The sequence below is a fragment of the Hirsutella rhossiliensis genome, assembly GCF_020360975.1.
Source record: "Hirsutella rhossiliensis strain HR02 chromosome Unknown scaffold00004, whole genome shotgun sequence".
Taxonomy (NCBI): Eukaryota; Fungi; Ascomycota; class Sordariomycetes; order Hypocreales; family Ophiocordycipitaceae; genus Hirsutella; species Hirsutella rhossiliensis.
In genome coordinates this window covers 2845682-2865436 of record NW_025408670.1, presented here as the reverse complement: position 1 = coordinate 2865436, position 19755 = coordinate 2845682, and the positions used below count along the sequence as shown (strand labels likewise).

At 60.1% G+C, this 19755-nt stretch overlaps 5 protein-coding genes across 5 annotated transcripts; 2 read left to right on the top strand and 3 right to left on the bottom strand.

Annotated features, from left to right (window-relative positions):
• Positions 1–250: 250 nt before the first annotated feature.
• HRG_04539 (semialdehyde dehydrogenase domain-containing protein) lies at positions 251–1605 on the top strand (the record flags this gene model as incomplete). The annotated part of the gene is made up of 4 exons (XM_044863010.1): positions 251–281; positions 400–654; positions 738–1472; positions 1538–1605. The coding sequence occupies 4 exons, from the start codon at positions 251–253 to the stop codon at positions 1603–1605; spliced, it is 1089 nt and encodes a 362-aa protein (XP_044721624.1).
• Positions 1606–2277: 672 nt separating this feature from the next.
• Positions 2278–4844, bottom strand: HRG_04538 (ring finger domain-containing protein; the record flags this gene model as incomplete). The annotated part of the gene is made up of 2 exons (XM_044863009.1): positions 2278–2599; positions 2665–4844. The coding sequence occupies 2 exons, from the start codon at positions 4842–4844 to the stop codon at positions 2278–2280; spliced, it is 2502 nt and encodes an 833-aa protein (XP_044721623.1).
• Positions 4845–6641: 1797 nt separating this feature from the next.
• HRG_04537 (pre-mRNA-splicing factor 38B) lies at positions 6642–7803 on the bottom strand (the record flags this gene model as incomplete). Its single annotated transcript, XM_044863008.1, has 3 exons — positions 6642–7009; positions 7391–7641; positions 7694–7803. The coding sequence occupies 3 exons, from the start codon at positions 7801–7803 to the stop codon at positions 6642–6644; spliced, it is 729 nt and encodes a 242-aa protein (XP_044721622.1).
• A 585-nt stretch (positions 7804–8388) lies between these two features.
• On the top strand, positions 8389–9243 carry HRG_04536 (putative 60s ribosomal protein l37 protein; the record flags this gene model as incomplete). The annotated part of the gene is made up of 1 exon (XM_044863007.1): positions 8389–9243. One exon carries the CDS (start codon positions 8389–8391, stop codon positions 9241–9243), a length of 855 nt encoding a protein of 284 aa, XP_044721621.1.
• A 2645-nt stretch (positions 9244–11888) lies between these two features.
• HRG_04535 (C6 transcription factor) lies at positions 11889–13058 on the bottom strand (the record flags this gene model as incomplete). Its single annotated transcript, XM_044863006.1, has 3 exons — positions 11889–12816; positions 12885–12982; positions 13044–13058. The coding sequence occupies 3 exons, from the start codon at positions 13056–13058 to the stop codon at positions 11889–11891; spliced, it is 1041 nt and encodes a 346-aa protein (XP_044721620.1).
• Positions 13059–19755: the final 6697 nt, after the last annotated feature.

Here is a 19755-nt window from a genome sequence, read left to right as displayed (position 1 = left end):
GGCTGAGGGGGTGGCGTTTTGAGCAGTCACTGATAAGCATACTCCGTGGCTGGACCCGCTTTAATCGCTGGAATGGCGGGGCAGGCCCTCCGACTCTGCTCCGAAGTCGTGGCGGGGTTGCACGCTGAGCATTCCTTGACTTCACTTTTTATCCGCGCCCCTCGCTGCCCTCTGCGCCTCGCCGTCTCGACCTTGCTTCAATCCACCTCACTGCGGGCTCGACTTGCTGTCCGCACACGAGTCCGGCACCATGGCTGCCCAGATGCCCACCAAGAAGTGCGGTACGTTGCCGAATTGCTCGTGGTTGGATGCCCACCACTGCCCGGTCCGCAGCGACACTCCCAAGAGAGGAAGGCCGCGACAGAAAAGGCTGACCCGAGAACAAAAAAACAACAACAGGTGTCCTCGGCTGCACCGGCTCCGTCGGCCAGCGCTTCGTTCTCCTCCTCGCCCAGCACCCCCTGCTCGAGCTCCACGCCATTGGCGCCTCGGCGCGCTCCGCCGGCAAGACGTACAAGGACGCCGTGCGGTGGAAACAGGCTCGGCCCATGGGCGCCGTCGCCGACATGGTGGTGAGGGAGTGCCGGGCCTCCGAGTTCAGCGACTGCGACGTCGTCTTTAGCGGCCTCGACTCCGACGTGGCCGGTGATATTGGTCGGTCGCCTGGCGTCGCGAAGCTGCTGGACGAGGAAGAATATCAATGACTGACGAGCGCTCTCGCCCGCTCATGAAAACAGAGCAGGAGTTCCTCAGGGCCGAAATCCCCGTCTTCTCCAACGCAAAGAACCACCGCCGCGACCCCCTCGTCCCCCTCGTCGTCCCCACCGTCAACCTCGCCCACCTCGACCTCATCCCGCACCAGCGCTCCGTCAACGGCCTCGCCCGCGGCTTCCTCGTCTGCAACTCAAACTGCGCCGTCATCGGCCTCGTCATCCCCTTTGCCGCCCTGCAGGCCGCCTTTGGCCCCATTGCCACCGTCAGCATCGTCACCATGCAGGCCGTCTCGGGCGCCGGCTACCCGGGCGTCTCGTCCATGGACGTCATCGACAACGTGGTGCCCTACATCAAGGGTGAGGAGGACAAGCTCGAGACGGAGGCGCGCAAGATCCTTGGCCGCATCGACGACTCGGCGCAGGCCTTTGTCGAGCAGGACGGCCTCCGCGTCTCGGCCACGTGCAACCGCGTCCCCGTCATGGACGGCCACACGGCCTGCGTCAGCCTCAGCTTCGAGCGCCGCCCGGCCCCGACGGCGCAGCAGTGCAAGGACGCCCTGCGCAGCTACACGGCCGAGGCTCAGACCCTGGGCTGCCCCTCGGCGCCCAGCCCGCCCATTGTCGTCTTTGACGAGGACGACCGGCCCCAGCCCCGCCTGGACCGCGACCTCGGCAACGGCTACGCCGTCAGCGTGGGCCGCCTGCGCGAGGACGAGAGCGCCGTCTTTGACATCAAGTTTACGGCCCTGAGCCACAACAGTGAGTCTCGCGTCCCCGTTGTCGCCAGCGGCGCGCGTCTCGGCTGATTACCTATCCCCGTCTAGCTGTCATCGGTGCGGCCGGGTCATCCATACTCAACGCCGAAGCCGCCATTCTCAAGGGCTACATCTAAGCGACATGGGTTGAAGAACCAGAAAGAGCGTCCTGTCTCCGGCCTCAAGACTCGAGTTCTGGATATCATCCCCAACTCCATGTGGCGGCTACCCGTTGATCAACCAACCCCTCGCGGAACCCCCCAGCTGAAATTCACCACGGGACAGAAGCATTGCGATACCAATTTTACGAGAGCTCATGTTTGTACCATTGTATGTAATTCGTGATCCACCGGTCAAGGCGTCATTATCAAGGAGAGGGGGGTCAGGGAAGAGAGTAATATCGGATGCCCGTCCCCACCCCCCCAGCCGCATAGTCACCTGACTACCTGGTAACGCACACGCCGAGTCACGCAAGGGCGCGAACAATAAGCCAAAGGGGAAAAAAAGCAAAGAGAGACCCCTTTCCGACAAACAGGAGGCTCTTCTCAGCGTTCCATGATCCCAAGTCCCGTGCCAATGCGTGCCTGCTCAACAAGACCAAAAAGTAAAAGATAACAAGGGAAGAAAACAGGGAGGGACAAAAAAGCCCACAGAGACAACCGGTGCCTGCAAAATGCCAATTACGCCAATACCGTGACCATACTCTTTAATCCGGCTTTCCGCGCGCGCGCTCTTTTCAGAATATGTGCATGCCGTCGTTGTTTAGGGGGGTCGCGCTGACCGGCCTCGATGTGTCGGCCATGCCATCGTCATCGGTTGCGATCCTCTGCCGGGGGGGTTTGAGACCGATGCCTGGTTCTGGAGCCGAAACTATTCGATAGCAGCCCAAGCCACCCCTCCTGCCGTCCTGACTGAGGCGTGCCACGACCTCTCGGGGATAGGATGCCTCGCTCGGGATCCGAGGACCCCTCAATCGGACGAGAGTTCGAAGCCTCGGCTTCGACATCATCGTCAGGCCCGTCGTGATACGGCTCGTACCGTGAGCTGTCGCGGCCGCTGCGAGCCAGGGATCGGACCACGTCTCCCTTGCAAATGGGACATGTTCGGCGGCGAGTAGTTAACCAGGGAGTTCTTGCGACATGGTCAGCTCGGCAATATGCAAAAGGGGTGGCGCAGACGCCGTCGTGCAAACTCACATGCAGTCGGCGTGAAATTCGTGGCCACAGGGCAAGCTCATTACCCTGCTCACGCCATCGACGTACTCCTCCAGGCACACGACGCACTCTACCTGTCTGCCCATGTACTTCCTCCACTCGGCAGAGAAGCCCGCGGAGCCCTTTTCGTGCTCGGCTCGAGCGCCGTTTCGCACAGGGGCCTGAGGCGTCGGCACGGCGGCGCTCGGGACCAGGAAGTTCTCGCTCTGCAAGACCCCAGTCGTCGTTCTCGAGCGCGGCCGCGGTCTTGCGGGGCTGTGCTGAAGCAAAGGCGTCGTGGGGCTTGCGCTGGAGGGGGATGGGAGTCTCGGGGACAAGCTGGGCGACGGTGCTACCGTGTGATACGTCCGAACAGGGAGACGGTCGACGACCGACTTGGGCGCTCGCCATCTCCGTCTCCGGATCCTGGCACGAACAATCAAGAGCGCGTACACAACGGTCAAGGTGACTAGTGGGCTGATGACGAGCACGAGCAGGGTATCGAAGAAGGGGCTTGCGCTGCTCGTAGGGGTTATGGTGACCCATAGCCCCTCGTGTGTCTCAAAGTCGTGATTGTGGTTGGGAACACTCTGACTCTCAGCGTCGTGGGAATGCTTTTCGCTGGCGCCGTCGACAGCAGCGGCGGCACCGTCTTCATCACCAAAAAGCTTCGAAATGAGACCGTGGCCCTTGCCGTCAGCTTTGGTCGCGGTCTCTTTGCCATCCTTGGGCGTCGCTTTGCTCGGATTGTACTCGCCGCTTCCTGGCGTAATGCTCCCGCCCTTGGGGCCGTTGGCCTCGGGGGCGCTTTTGCTCGACCCCTCGTGCTTCTTGCTACTCGGCGGCGTCTTTTGGTCGGCCTTCGCGGCGGCGGCGGCTGTGCCCTTCTTCTTGGGCGACCTGCCTACGAGATCTGGGTCCCGCCAGTCCTGCACACCGATGACGAAGCCATCATTAGATGTTTTGGACTTCGTTGATTTGCTCAGACTGCCCTTGCCCGCCTCCTCAGTGGAGCTCCCAGTTGAAGGCCAGTCAAGGCGTCCGCTGCTGGGTGGTCGGCTCTCGTCATCGCTGGTGAGAGGCGACTGACGCCAGCCAAACATTCTCGCCAGCCAGCTGCGCTTTCGAAGCGCGTTTGGTGTAGGCTTGTCCGTCGTATCACTGAGGCCCCGCTTGACTCCCGAACTGGGAGGTGCGGCGCCACGAAGGGCTGCTGTTCTGCCAGGAACCAATGTTCGCTTCTTGGCGTCCTGCCGGCTCTTGGGGCCCTGTTGTACCTTGCGCACGGGGTTCCCACTGTCGTCGAGCGTATCCTCGATAAAGCTCCCCGGCTGGGTCAAAGACGACAGCAAGTGCGCCGTAGTCCGGGCAGTGAATACGGATGGAACCGTCACGTTGTCGACCTCGTCGCCGTGCGCAAACATCTGAATGAGGGGCCCACCCTTTTGGTTGTCGCCGACAATGACGGCTATGGCTCCTCGTCGCTGAGCCCACATGACCTTTTCCAAGAAGCCGCAGCCACCGCGCATGAGGAGCACCACCTTGCCCTGTATCTCGGCGGCTTCTTGGATGGACTGTATATCGGCGTGGGCCGAGGAGGAGGCGGTGTCACGCCGCGAGACGGAGGCATGGCCCAATTCATCCGAGTCATGGGCACCTTCAACATCGGATCTCGTTCGAAGTCGGGTGATGGCTTCCCTGTGGTCAGGGTCGAGTAGCAGTCCGGCACGCTTGGGATGGCCGGACTTGAGCTGGGAGGCGGCGGTTCGGGGAATGTCGGCTCGAAATGAATTCCTGAGAGCTGCCCTCGTATTGCCGCTCCCCCAGCCGGGAAGGTCGCTGCAACCCAACTCTCCATCGCCGTCCTGGCTGTCTTCGGCAAAGCCACTGCCGACCCAGAGCTGGCCGCTCAAGCCGTGGGCAGCCAGCTTCGGGCCAAAGGCGGCGGGCCGGGCGGCAAAGGAGGTGCTGTTGTCGTCGGTCAAGCTGATGGCGGCGTTTGGCGGGAAGAGCGAAAAGGGCGTGTTGTAGTACATGAAGCCGAAGACGGACCTGGTGGATCGGGCTTCGGCGGTGTACGAGGACGAGGCACGTGGACGGCTGGCCGAGGTGAAGGCCCGGCCGAGGATGAAGATGGAGGCGGCGAGGAAGAGGGCGAGGATGGCGATGCGCGGCGGCCTCATCGTGTCGGCGGGGATGGATGTCGACGTCGGCGCCAAGCCAGTCGCACAGGACGACCTCGCAGCATCCGCAGACGGGGGACAAATGCAGACACCACCGGTATCTAGACGCAGGACGACAGGCAGGGTGCCGGGCGTGAGAGAAGATGGCAAAGAGGACGGCAAAGAAAAACCATACACACACGACGAGGCAGCAGCACGTAGGCGGAGTCGGAGAGGAGAGGCGAGGCGGGCGAGGGTAAGAGAAGAGCGGGGAGGAAGAGAAAGGTGGTGGTGGTGATGGCAGCATTTACGGGGTGGAAAGTGGGAGCCTTCTCGGCACGGCTGTGTACGAGCCAGAGACACGGCGGCGGGCGGCGTGGTCGCAGGGGCGGGCGGTACAGGCCAGGTACAGGCCAGGTACCGTCGTGACCTGGCTTGTTGCAAGTAGGGCGAGGCGGCGGGTCGTCGCTGGCGCTGGTTCCGCCAGTGTCTCAGGCGTCCAGGTAGTCTAGCTGCATGGGTCAGGCGCCTTCCTGGGGTGTGGGAGTGGGCTGCTGGCTGCTACCGAGGCCTACTTAGGGGCTCGGGGACCTCTGCAAACTCAGCTGTGCACTAACCTCGCCCTTGTAGTACGAATACAGAGCAATTAACTCCAAGACGTTCTCGAAGGAAGGCCGGGCAGGCCGGAGCTTTCGAGTCGGCCCCCTAACGCAGGTACCTACCTTTTCTGCTCCTCTACCTACTCCGTATCCGTGCATGCTTTTTAGCATTTTGGATGCAGACAAATGCTTTGGGCAGGCCAACGTGATGTGGACTGGTTGGTATCTACAGACACTCGTCGACTCCATGAGTGTGTCGTTGCCCGTCAGACACTTCAAGCGGCTACAAATAGAATCCCCTTGGCCTTGGGGTTACCGCTGCTCCTTCGCAGCTGTCCAGGTGCCTTCAACGCTCCCCCGCGCCGTCGTCAAGCAGCCGTCAAGCAGCCGACAACCAAGGGAGAGCTTGCCGCCCTTGAGAAACGTCTTGGTGAGTCGCGCCAATTAAACAGGCGGCACCGAGCGTAGGTGAGGGAGGGCGCGGCCAGAGTTGCCAAGAAAAGGGATCAAGCGGCATTGTTCCATGTCTTTGCTGGCCCGGCCACCACCGGCGGTAGGTCGACGCCTCTCTCCTGGCTGGCGATGCGTTCTGCTTGATGATTACGGAGTAGTAGCAGCTGCCTTTGCACGGACGCGCGTGCGGGTGAAACGTCCCGGTGCCCACGGTGCTCAACTCGGGCCCCGACTGGGGATTTTGTGGCTCCGCCACCCCCATCATGTGCATCTTCTCGTTCGTTGGCCGGTTGGAGGATGGCCCGGCCCTTGGGCCTCGTGATTTGGATTCCTAGACTTAGAAAACGGAAGAGGTCGATGTCGAGGACGCGCTTGGCGGCTCTCAGACTGGCGGCTGACGGCTCTCAGATCAGCAGCTGGCGGCTAATCCATCAAGATCTTTATTTGCAAGTCGGCATTTCGTAGTCTGCTTGCCGAATCCCGTTCCGTACATGCACCTGCTTCACTTCCAAGTGGCTTCATGCTGAAAACCTGTGTAATGTGCACTGAGCATTACCAGCCCTTGGTAACTAGTCGCAACTCCGTGGAGCCGTCTAATCTACGTCACAACAGTGACAGCCTTTGCATCAAATGACAGCCATTCTTCCGGGACGTTTCATGTCCAAGCAAGGGGCAGCAAATCTCATTCATCTCGCATCGTTTGCCGAGTTCGCGGGCCAACCAGTCAATCATCCTCCGAAACCAAGGCCAGCGGATGAACCGCCTCCTAGTCCAAGAACTTGCCCCTGTCCCACGCCCGCTTCTCGCCTGCCTTGGACCAAACGACGTCCTTGTCCGTCTTCTCGCGCTTGTCCTCGACACGTTCGATCTGGTTCTCGGTGAAGCCTGCGGATCTCATTCGCTGTGGCTGGTTCAGTCGCAGCTTCTGGAGATCCCTGTAGGCCTCTACCGTGTCGTCCCAGTCACCTCCGTCCATGTCGTGGTCTTGCGTATCGGTTCGCGGGTCATACAACTCGGAGAAGCGACGATCCAGGTTTGCGGCCCCGCCAATCGTGCCTCGTCCACGGTGCCTGGCAGGCGGCGCTGGGCCGATCAGATCATTCAGCGGGTCCGAATCGCCGCCGTCGTCATCGCCTGCGTGGGCGTCTGCAGTCAGCCGAGAGGGCCCGAACACGTCTTTGGAGGGGGAACGGCGGCGAGAGCGCTCTCGGTAATTCCTCTTCTCCTTTCTAGGTGAGCGAGATCTTCTGTGGCGACGGGGCGACTTGGATCCACCTCGTCGGGACCTGCCTTGGTGACGGCGGTCATCTTGTCCCGAAAAAGGTTTGTCGCGTCTCGAACGCCTCTCCTCTTGCCTGCCTGGGCTGTTGTCTCTCTGCTTGGCGTCGCCTTGGCTGGTCCGCCCGCGACGGTGCCCATCATCTCGGCTGCCTTTCAGGTCATTCTCCCAAACGACACGCTTCCTGTCGTGGTGTTGACTTTCCCGTTTGTCCGCGCCGTGCGATGGTCTGGTACCGCCTTGATCGCCAGTTCGCTTCGTGCCGCCCAGAATGGCGTGGATGTCACCCATCTGACGCTTTCGGATGTCGCTCGCATCTGGATTCGTCTTGCGTCGTCGAGCCTCGTCAGCCTTGTCCAGCTCTTGGAGCTTGGCCTTTGACTGGGCTTCTCCCTTTGCAATCCGTGCTTTGTTGTGGGTTTCCGTGTTCTTGATGATGTTGCGAAGGAACCGCGTGTTGGGCCTCGGCAAATTGGCCGGCCTGAGACTTCTTGGTCAGCCTAGTTCCTCGTCGTCTCGTGGGGAGGGGAATAGCATACTCCCTTCTCGGTTCCATGCCCATGGTTGAGTATTTCAGAGAGCAGTCCTTGGCCTCTTCGGCTAGCAGTCCAGCGACGTATTCGTCGGTTAGGAGGTCATCGTTTGGCATGGCCAGCCCGAGAGTCAGGCACGCGAAGCAATGCGTGGTGCGGGGAAGAAAAGAGAGGAGCGAAAAGCGGTTTGGGTGTTCAGAGGTCGCCTTGTTCAGGCGTGTGCCGGGCGACAGCTGGCGGGCAGGTGTTCGGAGCTCGCACTGCCGAGCCAAGTTGGAATGGAAGTTCGAGTTGCGTTGCGCCGGACGACCCTCAGACTCACCCCAACGTAGCTACCGTGTGAACAGGCGCTCCCCTTGAGCATCGCTATCCCGGGATATCGCTGGAGGAGCGTTGTTCATCTTGCCAAGGCCTGAGCCCGACGCGAACGCTTTCTGAGGCCGATTTTGTTCCGAGGCAGGGACAGGGAGAGAATGGGCATTCGCCTGTAGCTCATGGAGAACAGCGCGCATCACGAAACACTCTTCGAGATTAGTCAGCCTCTCCAAGACGAAGTACAAGGTACAGATAGTTGTCCGATAGCAGATAAGCGTTGCTCTGGCCACTAACCGTATCAGGCCCAAAGTAAACAGGCGACGTGCCAGGGACAAATACCGACACTTTACACACCGTTCACCACCGGCCCCGAATCATCGCGCAACATGACGGCAGCCAACGCAACGGACATCCTCGAGACGCTGCGGCAAGCGCAGGCCGATGACGAGCTCACCATCATCAAGCTCAGCGAACCAATCACCAGCCACACGCCGCCAGCGCAAGACTCGCGGCAGCGCGCCTCGGATGCCTCCAACGCATCGCTCGACGGGCCCACGCCGGCCGGCCTCGAGGCCGACCTCGCGCACTACGCCGAGCTCTTTGCCAAGCTGCGCTTCTCCTACGTCGAGCAGGTGACCAAGGAAAAGTTTATCCGCGCCATCGTCGGCGACCCGCCCTTGATTGTCTCGATGCAGGAGAACCTGGACCTGGAGAAGGAGAATGGCGAGGCCAAGGCGCAGCTCAAGTCGCTCAAGCTCGAGGTCGCCGACATGGCCGCAGAGCTCGAGAAAATGGGGAGGGAGCTGAGCCGGCGGTACGAAAGGGTCCGGATGGAGACGACGCAGCTAGCGGAGCTGCCCGGCAAGGTGGAAGAGCTCGAGACGCAGGTGGCGGCGCTCCGGACCGCGCAGGACGTATCCGGGTTGAACCCCAACCTCAACCTGCCTCTGACCAAGACGCTCGACCTGGTCGCCAAACGCAAGGCCGAACAGCAAGAGCTCGCGCGGGAACTGGAAGCCCTGCAGGCTAAGGCGCCCCGAAAGGCCAAGGAGGCAGACCGGCTACGGGCAGAGCTACAGCCGCTCGAGTCGAGGCTACAGCACAGCGCGGCGGCAGCGCGCGAAGCACAGAGAAGAAAGGAGGCGGCACTGGGAGGCGTGGCCGATGATCTGGAGCAGCGGGCGCGGTGGTGGAGGGCCAGCGAGGGCGTGCTGAGGCAGGTGTTGGATATCCAGAACTGAGTTTATTGGGTGGTGGGTCACATCGGGATGGCGTTGGGAAAGTTGAGAGGCTGGTGAACCGCCTCCTTGTCTTGCTATATGATGGGTTATACGTGGCCGTCCTTGTTCTTTTCTTGTTTCTGTTTTTTTTATGAGGGGCGGCGACGAGACGACTGAGACGATGTTTACGATGAAGGATACAGAGGCCAGCCAGGGAATTCAATCCCAAGGACTCGGAACCAAGCAAAGGGCACATGAGTCCAAAAGTCTGTCCAGCCTGCCCCGTGGGTAGCCTGCCAAGGCTTCGGGGCTTTTGTATCAGCTGATGTGGAACAGGCAGAAGCACCACGTTTCTGCCAAGCCGACATGCCTAATGATTTGGAAGCCCATCTGTTGGACCAGTCATTTGTGCGTGCATATGTAGGCACAGCCTCAGCTGACAGACGACGGGATCTGTGGCACGCAGCCACCATCGCATGCCAGAAGCAGATGTGTCACTTTTCTGGGGCCGGCGGGTGCATCCGCCCGGCAGGCAGAGGAAGGGAGGCGGAGGGGAAGAGGGGGGGGGGGGTGAGTTGCCAAGAGCGGCTGAGGGGGAGAAAAGAGAAGAGGATGAGGAGGAGGAGGAGGAGGAGGGTAGAGAGAGGCCATGGTTCGCTACCAGAGTTGGGGGATGATGATGATTGTGCATGCTCTCTCGGCGTGCATCCACATACATATAATATGTATGTACGCACCAAGGTAGATCCCGTAGGTCGGGCAAGGCAAGCAAGGTGAGTATGCGGGAAACTTTCTACCTCCGTCGATGACTCAAACCTGGATGCATGTCCTTGATTCCAGAGTATTCGCGAACCCTCGGCCCGATGCCCGGCCCACTCCCGCCCGTGTCCGCAAGTCCGGAGTTGCCCTGCTCTTGCACCCATGCCCCATGCACACGATCCATCATTCGACCACGGAGACATGCCCTTGATTCTTGGCCTTTGTCTCGGGGCCTCGTTTTGCTCTGCGTATTGATAGTGTGTACGGCACTGTACAGTCCCCGCTTCGTGCGCAGGCCGGGATGAGGCCCCACGGTCCCGGAGCCTGGCAAAACCCCGAACGCCGGCGCGTGGGTGCGCGCCGCCACCGAGTCCGGGGGGGAGGCGCCTGACATGCTTGCTTCCTTTTTCGTGTACAGTACTTTTCCCTGCTCTTTTGCCCTCGTCTACTCACTTACTGAACTTGGTGGGCTTTTCCTCCTTCACCTTAATTACTCTCTCTGGGTCGACCCCCTTTCCCCATCCTTCTTCCCTGCCCTCTCGCCCCCCCTTCCCGTACGCTTGCTGCTGCCCTTGCTTCATCTTCTGGACACACCACCGCTCTGTAGGGTGTGAGCAGGTGGTTGGTAAGCAAGAGAGGCGGCAATCGAGCCTCGCTGTTCGGCATGGCGTCATTCCGGCTGCTGACCCATCCGGAGACCGTGTCGTGGCCCCAGCCAGGCTCCCGTGTAATTCCCGGACAGGATTGTGCTGCCTCGGACGTGGAAGCATCTCGTCGAACACGGCCTTGGGCTCGACGTCGAGCTCCCTTTGCATGGACGGACGGTGGAGAGGAGCGCATATAATCGGCCCTGCTTGCTGGAGTCTCCATCGGTTGGCCACGACAAGCACGATGAATCATTGCGCGAACAAAAGCACCCCGTCACTTCTTTACAAACAGCCCGGCAGTGGAACCCAGCGGCCACGCCGTTGGGCTGACGCACTAGAACGCACCTACCGCTCCGTTGGGTTTGGTGGGCTGCAACCACGTCCGCGCAGACTCTCACCGGGGTGTGGGTGGCTTTGTAATGCAATCCTCGGCGGCGAGCAGAGGCCATGGCCCAGCAGTGCTACCCACCATGGAGCAGAGTCGACGACGAGCTCGTCCATCTCACTCACTCTCCGTAGCCCCGTCATATGCACCTCACAGCCGTCGTCGGTGCATGGCCGAGTTGCGGTGAGCTGAAAAGGGTGCACCAGCAGCACAGCACCAGCACCAGCACCAGCACCAGCAGCACCGGGCACCGGCAGCAGGGCGGGGAGGGGGCTCGTTGTGGCCAATGATGATGATACCGCTTGTATCAGCTGTTCGCTCGGCGTCTATATACCCAGCTATATACCTAGCGTGCCAAAAAGAAATGGCTGGGCCCCCGACGGAGCATCGCTCGTCTGAAGCCTGCCCTGGTAATAATGGTGATAATGGTGATAATGGTGATAGTGGTAATAATGGTAATAATGGTAATAATGGTAATAATGGTAATAATGGTAATAATGGCAAGGTAAATGGGGGGGGGGATGGATACACCCGTCCGTCTCCCCCGCTCTATATCTCTCTGATCCCACCCAGATGGCTCCTATTTTAGTTTTGGACGCCTGGAAAACGTGATGATGAAGAAAAACACCGTAACCCCCCATGGTAGTCAAGTCATCCATGTCATCAACATTGCGCGGTCACACCCCTGGAACCCTATCTCCGGCCAGGCCCGTCCAACCCCGTCCAGCCCCGTCAACACGTGCCATGCTCGTGGGGGCCGAGACGGAAACGGGAATAATAGAAGCCATGTAAGAGGAAGACAAGTAAGCACAGGTGGAAGAAGTGAAGGGTACGATGGTAAAAATACGATGGCCGGCGGGCCGCCACCCTGGGCCTCAGAGTCGCATGGCTTCGCCGTCAAAGGCGGAGCAAATCATGGGGTCGCCCATGCCCATCATGACGTCCGGGTTTGGCCGCGACGACAAGATGTCGGGCTTGATGGTGCCGAAGTCGGACTCGAGGAGGGCCTGGTTGAGCATGTCGATGCTCGACAGGCCCGACTGCTGCATGAGCTGCATCGTGAGCTGGTCCGGCTCCGTCTTGGGCACCACCCAGGCCGGCGTGAAGCCGCCGGCCGGCATGTGCGGCGACTGCGACGCCGACGAGAAGAGGTCGGGCGGCGCCGTCGTCGTCGGGCTAAAGGCAAAGTCGGTGCTGCCGCGCGTGCTGCCCGTGCTGGCGCTCGTGCTCGTGCTGCCTCGCGGGCCGCCGCCACCGCCCCCGGAGCGCGCAAAACTCGGCGGCGACATGGCGGGCGCCGTCATGCCGCCGCCAAACGCCGCCGCCGCCGCGCCAAAGTCGTGCGCCGCCAGCGGCCGGTAGTCGAGCTCGCTGTCTGAGGGGTCGAGCTCCGATGACGACGATGCCCGCTCGCCGTACTTGTTGGCCCTGAAGTCCTCGTCGTGCAGCTGCTGGTGCGGCAGCAGTTGCGGCTGCTGCTGCTGCTGCTGCTGCTGCTGTTGTTGTTGTTGTTGTTGTTGCTGCTGCTGCTGCTGCTGCTGCTGCTGCTGCTCCTCCAGCTGACGTGCCAGCTCCGCCATGCCGGCCTCGTCCTCGGGGAAGACAGAGTGCACGGGTAGGTCGATGTCGCTGTTGGGGCGGATGCAGCCCAGCTTCTGCGCAATGTTGTGGATGACGGGCTGGCCGCGGTCGTTGAGCTCGGGCTCTCCCAGATCCCACGGCTGTGCGCTGCGGACCATCGAGTAGAGTTTATGGACGGTGGCGATGAGGGCGAACTGTGTGTTTTCCAGCACCTCGGCGTATCTTAACGGCAACCCGTTAGCAAACAAATGACGCAGAGTCGACGACGCCGACGCCGACGGATGACCTACCCCTTGGGCAGCTGCTTGTATTCAACCTTTTTCCGAACCCCAGCCGTGCAAACGACTCCATCGTCTTTACACCGCTTACACGGAAACTCACCGTCGCACTGCGTGCCAAGTTAGCTTGCCTCAACTTGACGATGTAGAGCCAAGGCGGCGGGGCCGTACCTTTGTCTTCTTCATCCTACACCTCTCACAAGCCTTCCACACCCGCTTGTGGCGCCCGTCCATGGCCACGCCATGCGCAATGTGGTCATGGTGGTGTACGGCAGCGGTGGTGGAGTTTGCACGTTTAGAAATGCGGTTGGCGGGCTTGACAGGCTTGGTCGAAGTGCCTTTCCTCGATAGGGCTGTCTTGCTATCCTCCGCTGGAGGCGAAGGTAAACTATGGGTCCCCATTGTTACAGGAGAGATAAAATATGACGATATGAAGCCGAGGAGGAGAATAAAGGAGGTCGAAACACGAGCGTCAGCCAGGACGAGGTGTCGTGAGAAGGTTGTACAAGGCACGCAAGCGGAGGAGCGGGCCCCAGAGGCACAGCAGCCCAGGCCAAGTTTTATACAAGGACAAGAGAGAAGATGGTGGGGAGGAAAATCAAAACCGAGCCTCGGCCGTGGTCTGCTCAAGAATGACTCGAAGACCAGGAAGGGAGCTTAATAATGGCGAGATAGCTTCGCCGTCCGTCGAGGGCAAGCAGTGACAGAGCCACTCGACAAGATTATGTGAGACCTCTCGGGGTCTTTATTAATGTTCCTTGCCGCCGGTTGCGGGCGAAGCTAGGCCGGGCTGGAGGTACTTGACGCTGGACGATAAACCGAGCCGTAACAAGGGTGGGGGGAGGAGAAAGAGGGGGGGTCGGCCGGGCGGAGGGGTGTGGAACTAATGAGTGCAAGTCTTTTTGTCCGAGCAGGCGGGAGAGCTCGGCGCGGGGGGGGGCAGGATAAGAGGTGGAGGAGAAGGGGGGGGGAGGAGGAGGGGGGTGGAGGAGGAGGAGCAGGAGGAGGAGGAGCAGGAGGAGGAGGCCCGGTTTGCCGTGATGGGAACGGACTACGGGAAGGCAGAGAGGGGGGGCCCGCCGCTGTCCGTCCCGGGCCTAAAGGGACGAAACGAGAGGCATCTTGGACGAGCTTGGTCGAGCTGTTTTCTGCCCGTTTTCTTTCCTGTTCCTCGGCTGATGTCTTACGATGAAGGGGGTAACAATGGCCCAACGGAGCATGGCCTGTTTTGAGGGTATATCGACCGTCGTCAGAGAGGGACAGAGAGAGAGCGTCTCATTGTCCAGGCTGCTGGTTTGGGCCAAAGTCCGCCGCGCGGCGCGGACTTGATGGATATCGGCACCGGAGTGAGTGCATACTATTCCCCATCCACGCCCACTTATACACCATTAGGTTCAGGTACCTCGTCGGCATGTCGTGGCTACCTTGGGCACCGAGTGCTGCGATATTCAGCGGAGCGCCTACCGGGTCAGGCTCAGACCACTGAGTCAAAAAGTATTTTGCAGCCATAGGGGGCGCCCTCCACCGGAGCGCAGAGTCTATGTCGAGTTGTCGGACATTGAAGGAGGGGAGAGCGTGTTTGAAGCACCAGGATGGATACGGCAAGTCCCTGCCTACATGAACAGGACACGGGAAAGCGAGCCGCCGTTGGCAAGTCCCGAGTACGAGGGGGCTACTCACCATGATGATGCTCGATTTAACGCCCGTCAGAGGGAGAGAGAGAAAGCCCCTCTTCGGCTTACACAGCGGGAAGAAAAGCCCTACCGTCTTTTTGTTTCCCCCTCCTTGTCCGAGGCCCCCCTTGTCCGAGACCCCTTGTCCGAGTCCCCGTTGCCGATGACGGCGCCGAGCTCTGTCAGTCACACAGAGGCGTGCAGGGCGTCATCGGAGAGCGGAAAGCTCCCACCAGGTGTTCCACGATCCTAATGGCTGCTCTGTCTTGTCCACAGGGCCGGACGAGGCAGGATACCAGCCTGTTAGCGGCTCCAGGGCAAAATTCAATCGGGGATGCAAACGGTGGCCAAAATGCCACGCGCGGTTAGCTTCCCGCCTAGCAGAAGACGGCGCGGTGAATGCGGCGGCTATTCACCTTGTTGCATTGCCGCCTTCTAAGAAGTTGGTAACTTACAGTAGAGACGTGAAAGGCAAAAAACGTGACCAGCCTCGACTGCGAGAGATTGGCCACATTGCATGCCATGGGATCAAGGCCTTCTTTCTCTCCTTGTCTCGAGCGCTTCTACGCCTACGAATGGGCAAAGGCTTGCATGCATGATTACTCCATGCAACGCACAAGGACGGGCGCGCCACGTTTGTTCCCTCGTCGTGGGGCAGGTTGAAACAGGAACAGAGGCCAAGGAGGAACCCTCTCTCTATTCCTCATGGATGAAAATTCTGTCCGACAGAATTGAAACACATGCAGGGTTGGGGTACAGCTTGGCAGTGACGGGATAATGCATATGGTGGTGGCGTGGTGGCCCGATCCATCGTCTATCCATCCTTTCCTCGCCTGTCTTATGCCAAACCACCGACGCAGACGGCATTAGCCTCGCCAGCGTCAAGCCGTAGGGCAGGATAACGCGATAAGATAAAAATTAAAAACCAAAAAAGGCCATGCTGCACGCACTTTTGGTTGCCGCTGCGTCGTGGGCCCGGCTAGGCGTCGGCCTACTCTGTTTGCTAGCTTCAGCGGGCACCCTCTGGAGCCCAAGGTTTGGATCGCAACCGAAAAAGAAAGTTGCCATGTCCATGACCAAGACGGGCCATGGATCTCTCCATTGCCTTTCTGGCTGCGAAGAGGAGCGCGAGGGGGCGGCGCGGAGAAGGGGAACATCGCCCACACGCCGCCGTCTCCCCACGATGCGTGGTTGATCTCATCACAGTCAATCATGTTACATGATTCCTCTTGCTTCGGCTTGTCATCACTCATCAGCTTCGCGGACCGCCCATCGTGGACAAGGTGGGATGGGTAACGGATGGGCAGCTTCGCGGCTACGGCTCATGCCATGGCTTGCGGCTAAGTGTGCCACTGCCGGCTTATGCTCCGTAGATTAGATCGAGGTTAGAGATTGGAGCTTCCCGTACCCTGCTTGTAAAGGCATGGATGAATTCGGTTTTTTTTTTCCCTGGCCATGCAGTTTGGTTGCGAGACAAGAGCGTCTAAAGCCGTCTGTTGCAAAGGCTGCAAACGTGGTGGAACTCTATTACAGCCGCGCCCTTGTGCCCTTGGCCGGCCAAAGTTGCTGCCGAATCAGCTACCTTGGATTGGAAAGTCCTCGCCGCGCATAGTAGTCCAAACCTACCAACCCCATCCTCTCCTAGCAGCCGGCATCGCTTTCGTGGCTAGACGGCCTAGCTGCCAGCCACAGGGCTGGCGCCTCATGGCCCTCCCCCGCCCTTTTTGGCTCAGGCTTAAGAAACCATGATCGTATCCCCTTCCCCGGCGCCCAATCACCAAGTCAGCTGCGTGCCTTGTCGGGGAATATCTCTCGGGAGGGTGTTGGAGAGACTTTTGGGCTTGGCCGGGCTTCGTTGTCCCGTGAATAGACGGAAGAAGCCTCCGAGAGGCGACGATGACAAGATCATGGAGAGAGAAGAGACAGAGAGAGGCAACAAGAACAAGAGCAAAGCCAGGGGCATCTGAATGAAAGCGGCGTCCAAAGCCTGAAAAAGGCTTCAAGTTAACCATTTAACCACTTCAACCAAGATGAGCTAATAGAGGCAAACCCGTCTCCTCCAAGTACCGCCTACAGCCCCCTCTGTATCCGTACCTCGCCTACAAACACCCCTCGGCGTGGCCATGGCCCAGACGGACTTTTCCCTGCCCTGGGGCCGAGTGACGCACATCCTAGGTGGAGTTGCCCCCTCCCCGGACATCTCTTAGGGCCGACACTGACCAGACCCAAAGTCCGCGGACCGGGACTTTGACAGGGTGCCGAGATGTGGGTGTCCGGGTTTTGTTTTTGGCAAGGCCAAAAGAAAAGAAACACCCAAGAGGAATAAATGCCGAAGACAAGGGGCCCAAGGCGCACACGTTCCGCCCCCCCGGAAGGACGTGCCGCGCGCCATGTACGCGGCCTTGGGCAGAGCAAGCCCACCCACGTTTCATGAGGGAGGGGGGGCCGCATATCTATTTATTAGTCGAGTTACAAGATACTGCATTTGTCCATGGACGCCAAGGGTGCAGGTTGACTACTGTATGATAACCTTTGGGTTAGGTAGGATGGGGAGCAAGCGACTCTATCAAGGCTAGCCGAGCGCGCCCACGCCGGGAAGCCTCTTGTTTGCCCCCATCTCTCTCCCAAACACGCGTCCGCGGCAGCAGAACAGACGCTTGGTAATATGTACCGTCTGGGCCTCGGTTCGCCTTCCATTTGCCTCGGTCGGGCCCGGGGGTTGAGGGCGACACTGGTCTCCGATGCATCGACAGCTCACATGCCTGCTGGGTGGTGAGGAGGGCAATCCCTGCAAGCAGTCTTCTGTATCCGCACTCGGCACATGGGTACAGTGGACGGGAGCTTTGGCTATCAGACGGATGCGATGCTCTCCGAGCCTTCGCCGAAGAGGCGCGTTGCTGCAAGTAAGCTCTGCCTCCCTGCTTGGCCTATCTGTTTCGACGAGGAAGAAGAAGAAGAAGATGACCGTCGGAGGAGCGAGAGCCTGCAGTCCATTTTTAGTAATGGATCAACAGGCAGCAGCACAAGTCTCCAAAACCGTCAACGGCGCTCCGGGCCCCCACCCCGGCCGGGCCTTGAACGGAAATGGGGCCAAGGAACAAGGCGAGCAAGAACAAGGGCGTGAGAAACGAGAAGAGAGAATATGAAGATAGAAAAGGCAGGTTAGTACTGCAGCAAGTCACGGGAAAGAGAAGGGCAAGAAGAAGAGATGCCTCGCCAGAACACTTGGTTGCGTCTCACAGCGTCGACACTTGCCGGAGTTTGAGATGATTCCATCGACGGGAATCACTGGCCCGGATATATTCGGGAATAAATCTCACGAGGCGGAATGGGGCGGAGGGGCGGCGATCCATCTCTGCCTGCTGCGGGAGGGTTGAGATTGATCAAGACGTGAGAAAGATAACGCTGCCTCTTCTCCTATCAGCCCTGATGAACCACGACCCCCATGCGACGCGACGCCTTGCCGCCGCCATTCACGGGCTCGCATAATCTATGCACGTGTCGGGTAAATATATCTCGACGCACATGGCATTCTATGCGTGCCGTAAGGCTGCCGCCGCTGTCCGTGGAGGCCAAGCCTGGAGTATTCGCCGGAATGGCATCGTTTTGCCTCTCGGGGTGCGTCTGGTGGTCAAAGGTTGAGTGTGGCTAAGAACCCTTTTGGCTTCTCTGAAGGTTGAGGGCGAATTGCCCGTGCTGCTTGCCCGGGCATAAAAGGAGGCTTCTCCCCCCTGAATTTAGCTTTCCCCTTCCCTCTCCTCTGCCGCGTTCGTCCACCATGGCATGCTCCTTGGCCAAAGATATGTTGCGTGGACAGACACACCTGCCCTTCTCATGGATGGCTCGGCAGCCCTGAGAGTCACTTCCAAGGAGCAGCCCGAAAGCCGCCCTCCCGACCGCCGAGAGAACCCCGTCCGATAGCGCGAGTGGACGCATGCACGGCACTTTGGACAGCAGCAGCAGCAGCAGCCACGGCCATCGCCCCGGCGCCCCCCAGCGACGAATCTGTGCAAGGGGGACCAGCGCGGCACGAACTGCCGGGGTCCGCAAACCGGAGGCTTGCTCTTCTTCTGCCGGCCTTCTGGAAGCCGGGCCTCCGTCTCACTCGCATGGCTTTTTTGCCTTGTGTTGATGGTTGCCGCCTCTGCATGCACGTTGGTCATTGTCTGACCCTCTCTCCCTCACCCTCAGCCGCGTGCATGATGCAGGCAGGACATGGGACATGCCATACCTGGCAGGGACGTGTCACGGGCCAGTACGGAGCGTTTTTGCGGAGCTCCGATGGATGCTGGCCAGGAGCGGGTCCTCGGTGGGGCCGAGCCGAGCCGGTGCCGGCGAGGGCTTGGTCTGGTCAGCCCGCCGCCCCGTCGCATTCATGTGCAACGGGCACGATCCGAGAAGAAGCGAAGCGACGGGGCCCTCCTCTGCCTGGCTTTTCCGCGGCTGCTTCACTCGTCAGCCCGCCAGCGTTGGGCAGAAGCTAGCAGGGCCTTGGGAAAACACCCACGCACACCTACCGAGAAACACAGGTATTCCCTCTCCTCTGTGCCCCCGGTTAATAATTCTCCACCAGGACTCGCTCGGTCTTTGTCCCCGACACACTCCCGTCTCGCGGGGGTCCAACAGTTTCCACTCCCGACCTCGTGAGCGCTGTCTCCTTGCGGGAATTCCCCATCGCGGCCTGCATCATCCCCCGTCATATCTTATACAATGCCACGCTTAAACGCTCGATTCCCGCTTCTGCCTCCCTCGCCAAGGCCCCAAGGCTGTGTCGAGATCACCCATCGTCGCCGATTGGCCGCGTCGCCCCTCAGAAGCCTGTTCCCTGTGCCTCAATGCCTACTTACAGGACAGTACCGACATCATATCTCTCGCCCCATGGTTGAGGGTGGGCATGGTCCCCTTACGGACAGTCTCCGAGGCGGGCCAGCTTGTTCCCGATGTTAATTCCACGTCCCCCCCGTATCCGACTCCTCTTTGCTGCAAGGTGCTGCTTCATCGGACGGCATCTGCCCTCGTCCCTGTGCAGGAGAAGCAGCTCTCTTGTCGCGCACACGCCAACACGCCCCCCCCTCCCCACCTTGCATCCATGTGCTGTCGACGATGCAGCTCAACCTAACCTCCCGTGATTAAAATCCCCGGAATACGGCCCCTGGTTGAGCCTCGGCAATCCACCCCGGGGGCCCACCCGGGCGGCAAATGAGAGGAGC